Source organism: Cyprinodon tularosa, unplaced genomic scaffold (assembly GCF_016077235.1).
Source record: "Cyprinodon tularosa strain WSP-4 unplaced genomic scaffold, ASM1607723v1 ctg278, whole genome shotgun sequence".
Taxonomy (NCBI): domain Eukaryota; kingdom Metazoa; phylum Chordata; class Actinopteri; order Cyprinodontiformes; family Cyprinodontidae; genus Cyprinodon; species Cyprinodon tularosa.
Window position 1 is genome coordinate 1,192,812 of NW_024038983.1, and position 14,468 is coordinate 1,207,279.

Here is a 14,468-nt window from a genome sequence, read left to right on the forward strand (position 1 = left end):
GATGGAAAACAAAGTGAATCAAACAATGTGGCCACCCTTTGTTTGAAGATGTTCAAGGAGAGTATTGGTTTGAAACAAAAATTAGATTAAACTAAGAGAGGGGGAAAAGAAAGGTAGGATAAAGGAGAAGGAACAGCTAAAGGTTGGACAAAAGGTCAAGAAGAAGGATGAAATGACAGAATGGGGAGTGAATAAAAAGGAAAAGGATGCAGGGGAAGAGAAAGAAAGAGAGGTGACAGTGATTGATGGTGACATTCTTCAGGTCTTTGAGGAAATGAATGTTTAATGCAGTGACGTTTGCAGCACTGCCTCGTTATTGTAAATAATTCATCCACAACAAACAGCGACGGGCTCCGTGAGCTCCCTCAAGCTCTGCAACATTCGGCAAAACTTATTAGCCATAGCTCTATGATTGTCTAGTTTTATATGTGCTGTTTCTGTGCCTGAGCTGCTGGCCTTTTTTAAATCAGGAGTGCAGTGGGAGTCGACAAGAATATCATCTCCTCTCATCCCTGCAAAAACAGGCAGATGTAAAACACCAGCGTAAGAGCTCTTAAACTCACAGGCTTACACAAACCGATATGTGCACACCAGCAAAAACCGTCAAGGTCTCACACATGCACTGAAGCCCACTTTCACCCAACGTATGCTCTGATGTTTCACCCACACATGAAGCTTTTTCCCTGATAACCAGCTCCCACTACAGCGGATGGAGCTCTACATGACTGGATACGAGTGCCTCACAGGCCTGGGGAGGGAAATAATAACAGGTACTGAAAGGGAGTGATTGATAAAGAGCTGCAGTACTGAAATAAAATGGGATTAAGGTGAGGAAGGAGCCGCTGAAGGAGGCAGGCACCAGGAAGATTTAAGGAAGACGAGACGGAGAGAAGCAAATGAGAAACGGCTGGAGAGAGGCGGAAATGGAAGCTGTCAGCAAAGGCGAAAGAAGGACATCGGAAGGGAAGCCAGAATGAGGAGGAAGAAAAAAAACACAAAGACATTGAAGAGAGATGGGTGAGAGAACAGCAGAGCAGGAGAAATAAAAGTGTGATTTAAGTTAATGGCATGTCACTGACTGACTGCTTTATTTCTGCCTTTATAGGCCTGTGTAGGGCATTATCACATAGCGAGAGTGTGTTAGACTGCGGGCTTGTCTTCATGTCTATGAGCAGAAATGTAATGTCTGTTAGCAGATATAAAACTGTAGAAAATACATTTTCTTGCAGCACAACATTTTTTTGTGCAGATGTTTTCCTCCTGTCTATAAATCCCTGTCACTCATTTAAACAAGGTGAACCTGGTAATATTTTGCATTAAGTGTCCTGCAAAGCTATTTCTTACTTTTAAATGTTTTCTCGCTTTATCACGTTATGACGACACATTTCAAAATGTTATTTTAAGGATTGTATGCAATAGTTTAACACAAAGAAAGGCAAAACTATGAGGTTTAACCATTAATTACACATATTTTTCAATTCGGCCCATCAGAAATTGCGTTTTGCATATTTATATATATATCTACACCAATTTTGAAAATCAAGATGTTTTTGCAAAATACTTTGGCTATTAAATATGAATGGAAAGCATTAAAAATATTTTAATCTTGCGAAAGATTGTTATTTGGATTTAAGTTTGGACTTCTACTAAGCCATCTAGCAAATCAATACACTTTGAATTACTTTTTTGTTTCAAATGTGAATAAACATTGGTTAAAATTGTAACAAAACCAATGTCTAATTTTCTATACTGTGTTCTGCACTGAATACAAATGTCAGGTTGTTGGGAGGTTTGAAGTGGACCAAAATGCAGAGACAGAAGCTAAAGTGGTTTCTTGCAGATTTAATAATGCAAAAGGTGGCAACTGAGGGTAAAAATCCAAAAAACATATCAAAGTACAGAAAACAAAAACCAGAATACATCAGGCAAAACTCACAAGGATCAAAAAACAACAAGGAACCAGCAAAGAGTGACTGAAGAGGAGGAGTATATATCTCAAACAGAATAAAGCCGGGGTAATGAACTGATTGGGAGCAGGTGTGGACAGAAGAAACTAGAAGGGAGCTAAGGGAAGGAGACTGACACACGAGGGCAACAGAGGGTGAACAAGAAATGCATAGAACTGAAATATAAACAGACCACACAATGGAAATGAAACATGAAAACTCAAAAAAAAAAACTTAAATACAATCAAAAAGTGCAAAACTGTGACAAAAAACAAGTACTGGCTAACTTTTAAGAACAATAAAAAAGTGTCAATTGAGATCTTTGTTTCCTTTAGGTGAAACTGCAAAGGTGCACATATAATCTATTTATTGTTGACACATTCTCCAACCTAGGTTATGATACTCTGCAGCTATTTCATAGATGATATAAGCCTCTGGCTGCTTTTCTAAAAAAAAAAAAAAAAAAAAAAAAAAGACAAAAAAAAAACTGTCAGTTTGGCTGAACATGTTCTTTCCATGTGCTATAATGTTTTAGTGGATGGATTGACTAAGGGTTCTTAAAAATGTTTAAAGATGAAAATGCTTTTAAAACTAATGTAAATTGTCTGAGGATGATGATTGTCCTCTAATGTTCTCTATTCAAGAGTTTTTCAACCTCTGTCATCCACTACCCTGCTAGTTTTAGATCTTCTTTTTCTTTCACTCACCTAACTACACATAACTAACTAATTAACTACACATAATCCAATTGGTTGGCTTAAATTTTATCCAGGGGGCTTGGATTAAACGGGTCTAAATCAACAAGTGTTGTTTAGATATCTGTTGGCGAAAAACATAACAACTGCATATGTAACAGCATTTCCATAAAGTTTTGCACAACTTTATGTTGGTTTTTGTGTTTGTGATGTAAAAAATAGGCAAAAAAGGTTAAGGGATATGAGAACTTTTTTTTTAAGTTTTAGCTCCTTAGCTCCACCACTGAAAGCTCAATGAATGGAAAATAGGCAAATTAAATCTGTTGGTAAATATATTTTTGACGTGATCTGAAGAAACAAAACAGTGCAAAACTTAAGGTGATATATATTGCAATTTGAGGCATTAAAATATACTAAAAATACAAAAGAGCGCAGATAGGATAGCTGAATATAGATATATATATACTGTACATAGATGTATAGTCTACCATTCTTGTCATATTGTTTTGGTGCGATTGTGATTTGTGTGGGTGCTGAAATAGCCCTCCTGGATAAAAGCATATCTGTCCCCCCTAAATGGCCGCAACAATGGCACCAGGGAGAGGCCCTAACCTAATAATGATACAGCGGAGCGGAGAGACACACGCACACGGAAGGGTCCAGTCATGACTTAAAATCCTATCTTTCACAGTTTTTCGACACACACACAAACACAGACAGCATAATTAAGTTTTATCTATTTATAGTATCGAGCTGATTATGCTGGTTGAAATCGTGTTTGTTTGCCAGAGCTACAGATGAAAGCTGAGAGCCTGTTACTCTCTGATGTTATCACCCACACATGACACTCTAGTATTATTCTATTAGGACCAAGTGTGTCTCTATGTGTGTGTGAGAGAGATATATGAGTGGGAGTCGGAGAAGGAGGATATGGATATGAAAGAGCGAGGGCAAGAGTGTGAGTGCACAGGAGTGGGTGTGTTATGGAAGAAAAAAAAAGATTAAAGTATGAACTGAATTTTCATTAGATTATACACGTGAGAAGAAATAGAACATTTCTTTCACTGTCCCTCTGTTGTTTTCCAGTAAATGTTTTCTATGAAAGCTATTTTATCTTTGACCCAACCTTTTCCCACCTAAACTGTGTCTTATGTGTTGTTACAAAAATCTCAAAAGGAGACATACTTCAGTTTTTTTAATAAGTCTTTATGCTTGATCAAATTCTATTATTGTTCTTCTCTTGCATCATGTGAAGCATAGAGATTTTGTTAATGTTTAGTATTATATTTCATTTATATTGGAATTAAGGATAGGAAATTGTTGGCTGCCCTGTAAATGGAAAAAAGGAGCTTACTTTTTCTCTCTCTTTTTGTATCTTTTCAATAATTATTCATTGCCTGACCATCAAGGACCATCTAGGCCTGTGATCGCCCAAGTGGTCCACAAATATATGCTTTTTATGCTTTTATTAGCTTTTAAAATTCTAAAGATAAAGGAACACTAAACAGTGCTAGCTTAATAAAGTCAATATGCAAAAAACAGTGCAATGATCTTCCTCTGTCAATGTATCTAACAAAAACTCAACTTGTGAGGAAATGGTAGAAATATCATCATATCATAACTTAAACATGCATATATTACATACCTATCTAAATTTAGAAATCTAAAGCTAGAGCAGCTTACAGTATATAATTTTAGTTGAGTGAATCATTGTGCAGACGAAGCACAATTATGAGCATTAAACAATATTATTGCTGGTTCATTGCTGTGACATTTAAGTTCATTTCAATAATGGCATATCCAGTGTGTGTTACTCGTACCACAGACTATTTTTCCATGTCCTAAATATACACTATATTGCCAAAAGTATTTGCTCACCCATCCAAATTATTGGAATCAGGTGTTCCAATCACTTCCATGGCCACAGGTGTATAAATTCAAGCACCTAGGCATGCAGACTGTTTTTACAAACATTTGTGAAAGAATGGGTCGCTCTCAGGAGCTCAGTGAATTCCAGCGTGGAACTGTGATAGGATGCCACCTGTGCAACAAATCCAGTCGTGAAATTTCCTCGCTCCTAAATATTCCACAGTCAACTGTCAGCTGTATTATAAGAAAATGGAAGTGTTTGGGAACGACAGCAACTCAGCCACGAAGTGGTAGGCCACGTAAACTGACGGAGCGGGGTCAGCGGATGCTGACGCGCATAGTGCGAAGAGGTCGCCAACTTTCTGCAGAGTCAATCACTACAGACCTCCAAACTTAATGTGGCCTTCAGATTAGCTCAAGAACAGTGCGCAGAGAGCTTCATGGAATGGGTTTCCATGGTCGAGCAGCTGCATCCAAGCCATACATCACCAAGTGCAATGCAAAGCGTCGGATGCGGTGGTGTAAAGCACGCCGCCACTGGACTCTAGAGCAGTGGAGACGCGTTCTCTGGAGTGACGAATCGCGCTTCTCCATCTGGCAATCTGATGGACGGGTCTGGGTTTGGCGGTTGCCAGGAGAACGGTACTTGTCTGACTGCATTGTGCCAAGTGTAAAGTTTGGTGGAGGGGGGATTATGGTGTGGGGTTGTTTTTCAGGAGCTGGGCTTGGCCCCTTAGTTCCAGTGAAAGGAACTCTGAATGCTTCAGCATACCAAGACATTTTGGACAATTCCATGCTCCCAACTTTGTGGGAACAGTTTGGAGCTGGCCCCTTCCTCTTCCAACATGACTGTGCACCAGTGCACAAAGCAAGGTCCATAAAGACATGGATGACAGAGTCTGGTGTGGATGAACTTGACTGGCCTGCACAGAGTCCTGACCTCAACCCGATAGAACACCTTTGGGATGAATTAGAGCGGAGACTGAGAGCCAGGCCTTCTCGTCCAACATCAGTGTGCAACCTCACAAATGCGCTTCTGGAAGAATGGTCAAAAATTCCCATAAACACACTCCTAAACCTTGTGGACAGCCTTCCCAGAAGAGTTGAAGCTGTTCTAGCTGCAAAGGGTGGACCGATGTCATATTGAACCCTATGGATTAGGAACGGGATGTCACTTAAGCTCATATGTGAGTCAAGGCAGGTGAGCAAATACTTTTGGCAATATAGTGTATCTGCTGCAGTAAGGATTTCGCTGGAGAATCCCCTGAACAGACTTTGGATTGGATGTAAGGGAAGGGAATCCTGTAGCAGTAATTAGTAAACGACACATTTCCTTAGATCTCATGGAAATGCCAAGCAGATGAACAGTGTTGCATTACCTGTAATCTGACAGCCGTAGAGCTCGAAACGTAGAGATATACCGTTCTTCCACGACTGAGGTCTGATTCGCACGAAACGTGTGAGGACCGGCTGAGGGATCCTGTTGAGAACCACTTCTGTGGGATCAGTGTTGGCGTGGAATACCTGTGGATGAAAAATAAAAATAGCACATAGGTTAATACTAATATTACATTGTTACCCATGATCCAAGTATTGCAAGTTTTATCAAGCAAAATTATTTGTTGGAAAGGTACAAAAACTGATGGTTATCCGAGTAGTTATTGAAGGGACACATCTCCTAGAAGGTCAGGTTGTGTGGACTGGTTAATGGCTTTTATGAGCACATTGTTCTTATGATTCAAAATGGAGTTTCCTATTTTAGCTTCCTTTGGCCTGTTGACTCAGTCATTTTTATGGGTGTAGTCGCCTTGCAGCGTCAGGATATATTTGCACTTCAAAACATACAGTTTTGAAAAATTTAAATAAATGAATTAAATCCTTGTTGCATAACTGAATATGACATTCTGTTTTTTTAGAGTGAGATTGGTAGTTTTTATTCATTATTGCAGTTAGCACCTACTGCCTACAACAAATTAGCATTTATTTAGAGTACAGCTATAAAAAAAAAAGTGACATAAGTCTAATTTCCTATTCATGAGTAGTTCTCAATTAGGAGTCGTTTTAATCAAGAAAGGGGTGGGAATGAGGGGGTGGCATGAGTCGTATTTCAGTCAGAACCACAAAGAACTTTGACCCCCTGGGACTTTTTTTAAGGGAACTAAATAGATTATTTCTATCCTGTTTCTTCTTCATTTCCACTGAGGTTTAAGGTCCAGCATTGATTAGTGAAATTAAATCAATGGAATGGAAGTGTCTCTCCTCGCTGTCATTCAGCTCTTACTGTATGGGTCACAAGAGTATGAATATTTTTTAAATACTTTACTACTACATGTTTTTGGATGCTTCTTTAAAACAGAGAACTTAATTAACATGATATTGAATCAGTTTAGGTATAGTTCTATTGATTTATTCCTTTAAATGATTTTCTGATTTCCTGTTGAAAAAGAAAAATATTGGTTGAATGAAACCAAATAAGTTTGACTGTTCCCCCTGTGTATCCATAGGTTCTCTCCGGGTACTCTGACTTCCTCCCACAGTCCAAAACATGACTGTTTGGTTAATTGGCATCTCTAAATTGTCCTTAGGTGAGTGTGTCTGTGTGTGCGTGGTTGTATTTCTTTATGCATCTCTGTGTTGCCCTGCAACAGACTGGCGACCTATCCAGGGTGTACCCAGCCTATCGTCCATAGACTGCTTGAGATAGGCACCAGCTACACCATGACCCTGAAGGAATAAGCAATAGAAGATGGATAGGTGGACGAATGGGTGGATGAAACCAAATTGAAAGCTAAATCCAACAGTGGGATGAATGTATTTAAGGTTTTTCTGTTCATGTGAAGGATAAGTTTCTTGTAAATGTGTAGAGAATGACTCGCAAACTTTAAATTGTGGCATTTTTGATTAGGGTATCTTTTCTGAAATAACGTACAGGTGCTGGTCATAAAATTAGAATATCATGAAAAAGTAGATTGATTTCAGTAATTCCATTTAAAAAGTGAAACTTGTATATTATATTCATACATTACATACAAACTCATATATTTCAGATGTTTATTTTGTTTAATTTTGATGATTACAAATGACAACAAATGAAAATCTCAAATTCATCATATCAGAAAATTAGAATATTACTGAAGACCAATAAAAACAAAGGATTTATAGAAATGTTGGCCAACTGAAAAGTATGAACATGAAAAGTATGAGCATGTACAGCACTCAGTATTTAGTTGGGCCTCCTTTGGCCTGTATTACTGCAGCAATGCGGCGTGGCATGGAGTCGATCAGTCTGTGGCATTGCTCAGGTGTTATGATAGCCCAGGTTGCTCTAATAGTGGCTTTTAGCTCTTCTGAATTGTTGGGTCTGGTGTATTGCATCTTCTTCTTCACAATACCCCATAGATTTTCTATGGGGTTAAGGTCAGGAGAGTTTGCTGGCCAATTAAGAACAGGGATACCATGGTCCTTCAACCAGGTACTGGTAGCTTTGGCACTGTGTGCAGGTGCCAAGTCCTGTTGGAAAATGAAATCTGCATCTCCAAAAAGTTGGTCAGCTGCAGGAAGCATGAAGTGCTCTAAAACTTCCTGGTATGTGGCTGAGTTGACCCTGGACCTCAGAAAACACAATGGACCAACACCAGCAGATGACATGGCACCCCAAACCATCACTGACTGTGGAAACTTTACACTGGACTTCAAGCAACGTGGATGAAGTGCCTCTCTTCTTTTCCTCCAGACTCTGGGACTTTGATTTCCAAAGGAAATGCAAAATTTACTTTCATCAGAGAACATGACTTTGGACCACTCACCAGCAGTCCAGTCCTGTTTCTCTTTAGCCCAGGCAAGACGCTTCTGACGCTGTCTGTGGTTCAAGAGTGGCTTGACACAAGGAATGCGACAGCAGAAACCCATGTCTTTCATACGTCTGTGTGTGGTGGTTCTTGAAGCACTCACTCCAGCTGCAGTCCACTCTTTGTGAATCTCCCCCACATTTTTGAATGGGTTTTGTTTCACAATCCTCTCCAGGGTGCGGTTATCTCTCTTGCTTGTACACTTTTTTCGACCACATCTTTTCCTTCCCTTCGCCTCTCTATTAATGTGCTTGGACACTGAGCTCTGTGAACAGCCAGCCTCTTTAGCGATGACCTTTTGTGTCTTGCCCTCCTTGTGCAAGGTGTCGATGGTCGTCTTTTGGACAACTGTCAAGTCAGCAGTCTTCCCCATGATTGTGTAGCCTATAGAACTAGACTGAAAGACCATTTAAAGGCTTTTGCAGGTGGTTTGAGTTAGTTAGCTGATTAGAGTGTGGCACCAGGGGCCATCAATTTTGAACCTTTTCACAATATTCTAATTTTCTGATATGATGAATTTGAGATTTTCATTTGTTGTCATTTGTAATCATCAAAATTAAACAAAATAAACATCTGAAATATATGAGTTTGTATGTAATGTATGAATATAATATACAAGTTTCACTTTTTAAATGGAATTACTGAAATCAATCTACTTTTTCATGATATTCTAATTTTATGACCAGCACCTGTATTGGTGTGTTTGGTATCCGTTATGTTGTAAAAGGCTTAGCAGTTATAAACATACACTACCGTTCAAAAGTTTGGGGTCACATTGAAATGTCCTTATTTTTGAAAGAAAAGCACGGCGCTGTCCTCTGCAGGGAGTAGTACACACCGTTGTAGGAAATCTTCAATTTCTTAGCAATTTCTCGCATGGAATAGCCTTCATTTCTAAGAACAAGTATAGACTGTCGACTTTCAGATGAAAGTTCTCTTTTTCTGGCCATTTTGGGCGTTTCATTGACCCCACAAATGTGATGCTCCAGAAACTCAATCTGCTCAAAGGAAAGTCAGTTTTGTAGCTTCTGTAACAAGCTAAACTGTTTTCAGATGTGTGAACATGATTGCATGAGGATTTTCTAATCATCAATTAGCCTTCTGAGCCAATGAGCAAACACATGGTACCATTAGAACACTGGTGTGATAGTTGCTGGAAATGGATCTCTATACACTGATGTATATTATATTGCACCAAAAACCAGACATTTGCAGCTAGAATAGTAATTTACCACCTTAGCAGTGTATAGAGTGTATTTCTTTAAAGTTCAGACTAGTTTAAAGTTATCTTCATAGCAAAGTACAGTGCTTTTTCTTAAAAAATAAGGACATTTCAATGTGACCCCAAACTTTTGAACGGTAGTGTATTTTTCATTTCAAAGTTCAGATTTTTTGGATAACGAATTCAACAGAAACATAAATGATAAAATGACAGTATTTATTGTGTTTCCAAAATATATGCTTTTAATGACTGCTGTGTTTTCATATCACAAATCATTGGTATTCAAGGCTAATTAAACTGTGACCTTCAATGAAGGTTCACCATCTTGGAGACCACAGTTGTTTGCCTTCTTTTCAAGCTTGGCAGGATAACACCAATAGAATTCTCATGTCTTCGAGTTAAATATGAAAGCGATATCCAAATGTATTTGTTTAAAATAAATTAATAAATCAGTGAGCCATGAGATCACAGCTGTGCCAAAAATTACAGCTTTAGAAAAACAGGATTTTACATGAGTTACAGTGTTTCTGCTCACTTTATTAAACACGCTACTTACAGTAAATACATAAAATGAATGGAGACTGTTGACAAAGGGAGGAATGAGCTCAAAGGTTTACTTCAACACTCCTGCGTACCCTCTGAGGGCACGCAGTGTGTGATAAATCAGATACATAAGTAGGTGGAGAGGAAGCCTCTTCTCACGTCCTCTTGACTCAACCACACACAGGCGGGGAAACAACTCTAATTCCTCACGCACACAGTGCAAAGATAAACACACTCTGTCACCCTTCAGGGCACTAACACACACTGCCGTGTGCACTACATCCAGACACAATGGCCTTGCTCTCACACAGCTTTCTTTCCGTACGGGTTGCCGTCTGAGCTTCAGCACACAGTAAAACACACTCAAACATGCTTTCCTCTAAAAGTGCAAAAAAAATACAGATAAAAAAGAAATTGAATGAAAGAACACATGACCAGAAGCACCCTTTTTTAGTTTCTTGACATCTCGATTTTGTATCACTGTCTATCTGACAAAGTGTCAAGTCTTTCCCCTCGCTCTCTCTCTGGCAGCCATCTCTGCTGGAAAACACAGCTGGGCTTCTGCTTTACTGCCCTCAGCTCTGTCTGTCTCATTGACAACTCTATCTTCCTCCCTGCCTAGATGATTTACTACTGTAAATTTAAGTGGGGAAAAAGGCACCATTTTATGCAATGTTGCACTGCTTTGCAATAGTATTCCCATCATCTCCTGAAAGATTTTGCATTTCGTCATTTTACACAAACTTCAATATCTTTCATTGGGATTTTCTGTGCTGTGAATAAATGTTCCAATTATACATAGTTTTTTCTAATCGCAGACAAATTACAGTCAGGTTTCCTGATCAAAACATATTTTTTACATTTTGCACAGAATACTCAAATACTCGTACTCCTTGATGCCTTGCTAATTTGTTGTTCAGCTATTAAGCTGAGTAGGTGTGTGTGTTAATGTGTGACTTATGTGATGGACGTCCACAGAAACCAGTGCCAAGAGGAAAGAAAATTATATGTATTTTTTGGAGTGTGGCATACAGTTAGGTTTAAGCCTTGTCTTTTACTCTGCCAAACTAACACATGAGATGTGGGCCTTTACATTGTAGCTCTGGCTGTATATTTTACTTAGATTAATTTTCCTGCAAGAAGGTAAACCGCAGCCCTCTGTGACCTGTTGCAGATTTTCTTTCATGACTACTCTTAATTTAGCTCCATTCAACTACCAGGCATGCCCAAAGTTGGTCCTCGAGGGCCACCGTCCTGCAGGTTTTAGAGGATTCCCTGCATCAGCACAGCTGATTTTCATTGATAGCTGATTAACAGGCTGCTGCTGAACTGTAATCATCAGAATCAGCTGTGCTAAAGCAGGGAAACCTGCATGACAGCAGTCCCTTGAGGACCATCTTTGGGCATGTCTGGTTACTAAATAATTTTAAGTTTTCCTGTCCTTTCTGACAAAAATATTTGTGCATCATAATGCTGCAACCTCATTGTTTTACAGTCTGTGCAGATTTAGATTTCCTTCTCATGCACAATTTCCATGAGGGCTAGAATATTTAATTGTGATCTAGTCTGATCGAAGCACCTTTTTTTGTAGTCGCAATGTGATTCGAAGAATCGAAAGATTCAAAAATTTTTTTTGCAAAGATGCTGTACAATTAAACTGATGACACAACCTAATGTGTTTATTACAGAAGAAAAAGGTGAGCTTTATTTAACTGAGCCAGAGGGCATTTAATTACTTGCTTGGTTACACATTCATAGGTGTTTTGGGGCTAGGCGCTTATGTGCATCTCTGTGTTCAGGATTTATTATTTTCCTCTTGTTCTCCATCAGTTAAACAACAGGACCCCTCAGTGGGGAGGAGAGATATGGATGAAGAGAGTCTCTGACTGCAGGGAACAGAAGCGAGCCACTGGGCCAGCTGGGAACTGAACCTGTGACCCAGTGGGTGAATGCAGCAAAGCCGGCCCCTGTGACCTCATGTCCCTACAAAGGCGTTCACACTGGAAACCGTGACCACCTAAACGATGGAAAATCGCCTAAAGGCCATACAAGAATTAATGGGATTGTGGTTCAGACTGTAATTACAAGTGTGAGAGCGCTTGTAGGTTTGTGTGTCGATGTGTAAAAGTGTAATTATGAGGTCTCACTCTGAGGAGTTTAAGGCTGCTGGGTGCTTTCTGATTTCCCTTGGTGCACAAAGAAACATTTCCTCAGCACATGCACACACGCTTACACACTTCCATACTGTATTGAGTCATTGTGCACTTGCATGTTCATATGAAAGTCTATCCTTGTTGCTGTCCTTTACAGACTCAGCTTTCAAGTGGAGTGTAGTGTGTCAGTAAGCGTGACGGGCCCCTAAGTGCTGTGTACACCCTTCACTTTGACAAGAATCTTGAAGCCCTTTTTTCTAAATTATCTGCTGTGTTCAGGGTCAACAAGCAGAGCATCTGTTCTAATAAAACTAATTCTGTGTTATAAGCCTTTTCTCTAACGTTCATAATGACATAAATAGACACTGCTCATATATATACAGTACATACACCCTAAGTATTATTTGGTTAACTGTTCTTAAGAGAGCAGCATCTTAATAACTGCCTACATGTTTGGCTGATTATTTGGCAAAATCGATTGTATAATTAATCAGGTGTCTTCCAGCTGGTTTGAGAGTGATGGTTCAATGTGGCTTTGGGGTAAGAAGCATGCAGAGGACAGTCCTATAGGGGGAGCACCACTCTAAAATCATTTAGTGCAGCTTTCAAAAAAGAACAAAACAGTTCTAAGCATGCATAAAAACAAATCTGACTAAACAATATCTGCCTCCACTCTGGGTTTCTGAGCAAAACCCTTAACCCCTGATTGGTCCCTGGACGTCACACAATGGCATCCCACTGCTCCGCAAGGGGATGGGTCAAAATGCAGAGACGGAATTTCCTCAGTGTGTGACAATAAAGGGATTTACATTAGCATTTTAAGATGAAAAACGATAGTTCTTCTTCTAAACTATACCAGCTACTTTGTGTCTTACATTCTGTAAAAACGATATGGATCATAGCGCCAGCATCACCATGCTTAACAGCTGGTAACGTTTTAACGTTGGAAGCCTCAGCCGGACTCATCCAAACATCCCAACAGTTACTTTTTATCATAAACGGATCTTACCACATTTGTTTGGTTGGCCCCTCTTGGCCCAAGGAGAAGTACATTTTTGATCTCAACTTTAAGTTAAAACGTATCTAATCTACTGTACTATTGGCTAATTTTACAGAATCCACGATATACAAGAAGAGATCTTGAGTCTTCATATGAAGTTTTGTAAGATTGAGCAAGGATGCAAAACGTTAAAATGGTTTTAGGGCCTTACATAATGCAAAACAAGCCCTTGAACAACAAAAACAAACAAAAAAACAGAAATAGAGAGAAACAAAGTCAAACTATGGAAAATCTACAAAATCTTCTAAGGGACCCGTATAGGTAGGATATGATTGAGAAATAAAGCACTGCTTAATCATAATTAATATTTACATCAGAAAGGAGAGATGCACTAAACATTTAATTATAGCCAGTGTTAGTCTTCACTTAACCTGTACTAGCTCCTGGAGTGCAGTCAAAAAATCCACAGAGACACAGAGAGGGGTGTAATAGGATATGGAGCTTCCCTGGGGGTCTAAACTCCTATATTCACTTTGAAGAGTAGCTTCCTAAAAGGCATCTGTAACAATTAGCTAATGAACTACACCTGTGACACAGCTAAGGTTCTTAACTGCATGCTCAAGTCTATCTGCATTTACTAAGCACCTGTGGTTCCCAACAAGGGGAAATAAGAAGATACGAACCTACTGAGAGTTTTAAAATGTATTAAAAGAAATGTAACCTTTTTAACTGACAACTACACTGTCTAATGTTTATTACTGCATGGGACTGACCAAGATCATTTGCTAAGTTGATGTGAAGTGGCAAGAAAGCAGCATATGGTTTCAAAACCTTTAAAGGGCATATATCATGCAAAATCAACTTTTTGGAGCTTTGCACATTTTTAAGTAATATGACAAAAAGTGTTTGCCATGTACAAAGTTTAGGCAAATGCCAACCCCTCCTGTTCATAGGTCAGTAGCCCTTCCAATGATTTAATACCCATGAAGTAGTTCTCAGCTCTAAAAAGGTTGATGACTCCTGGTATGGAACAATTAACTATGATAAAGGCTACGTTCACACTGCAGCCTTAAGTTACCCAAATCCGATTTTTTTTGCCCATATGCCAGCTGGATCTGATCTTTTCATGGCTCTCTGAACAACACAGATCTGAATTTTTCCAATCCGACCCAGGCCACTTGGCTATGTGGTC

At 39.2% G+C, this 14,468-nt stretch overlaps 1 protein-coding gene across 3 annotated transcripts in view; it reads right to left on the reverse strand.

Annotated features, from left to right (window-relative positions):
* LOC119786748 (neuropilin-2-like) overlaps positions 1–14,468 on the reverse strand; it is a 120,054-nt gene that overhangs the window by 51,978 nt on the left and 53,608 nt on the right. For all 3 annotated transcript variants that reach the window (XM_038290266.1, XM_038290264.1, XM_038290265.1), the window contains exon 7: positions 5,890–6,034. In XM_038290266.1, coding sequence (XP_038146194.1) covers positions 5,890–6,034 — 145 coding nt within the window. The remainder of the gene's footprint in view (positions 1–5,889; positions 6,035–14,468) is intronic.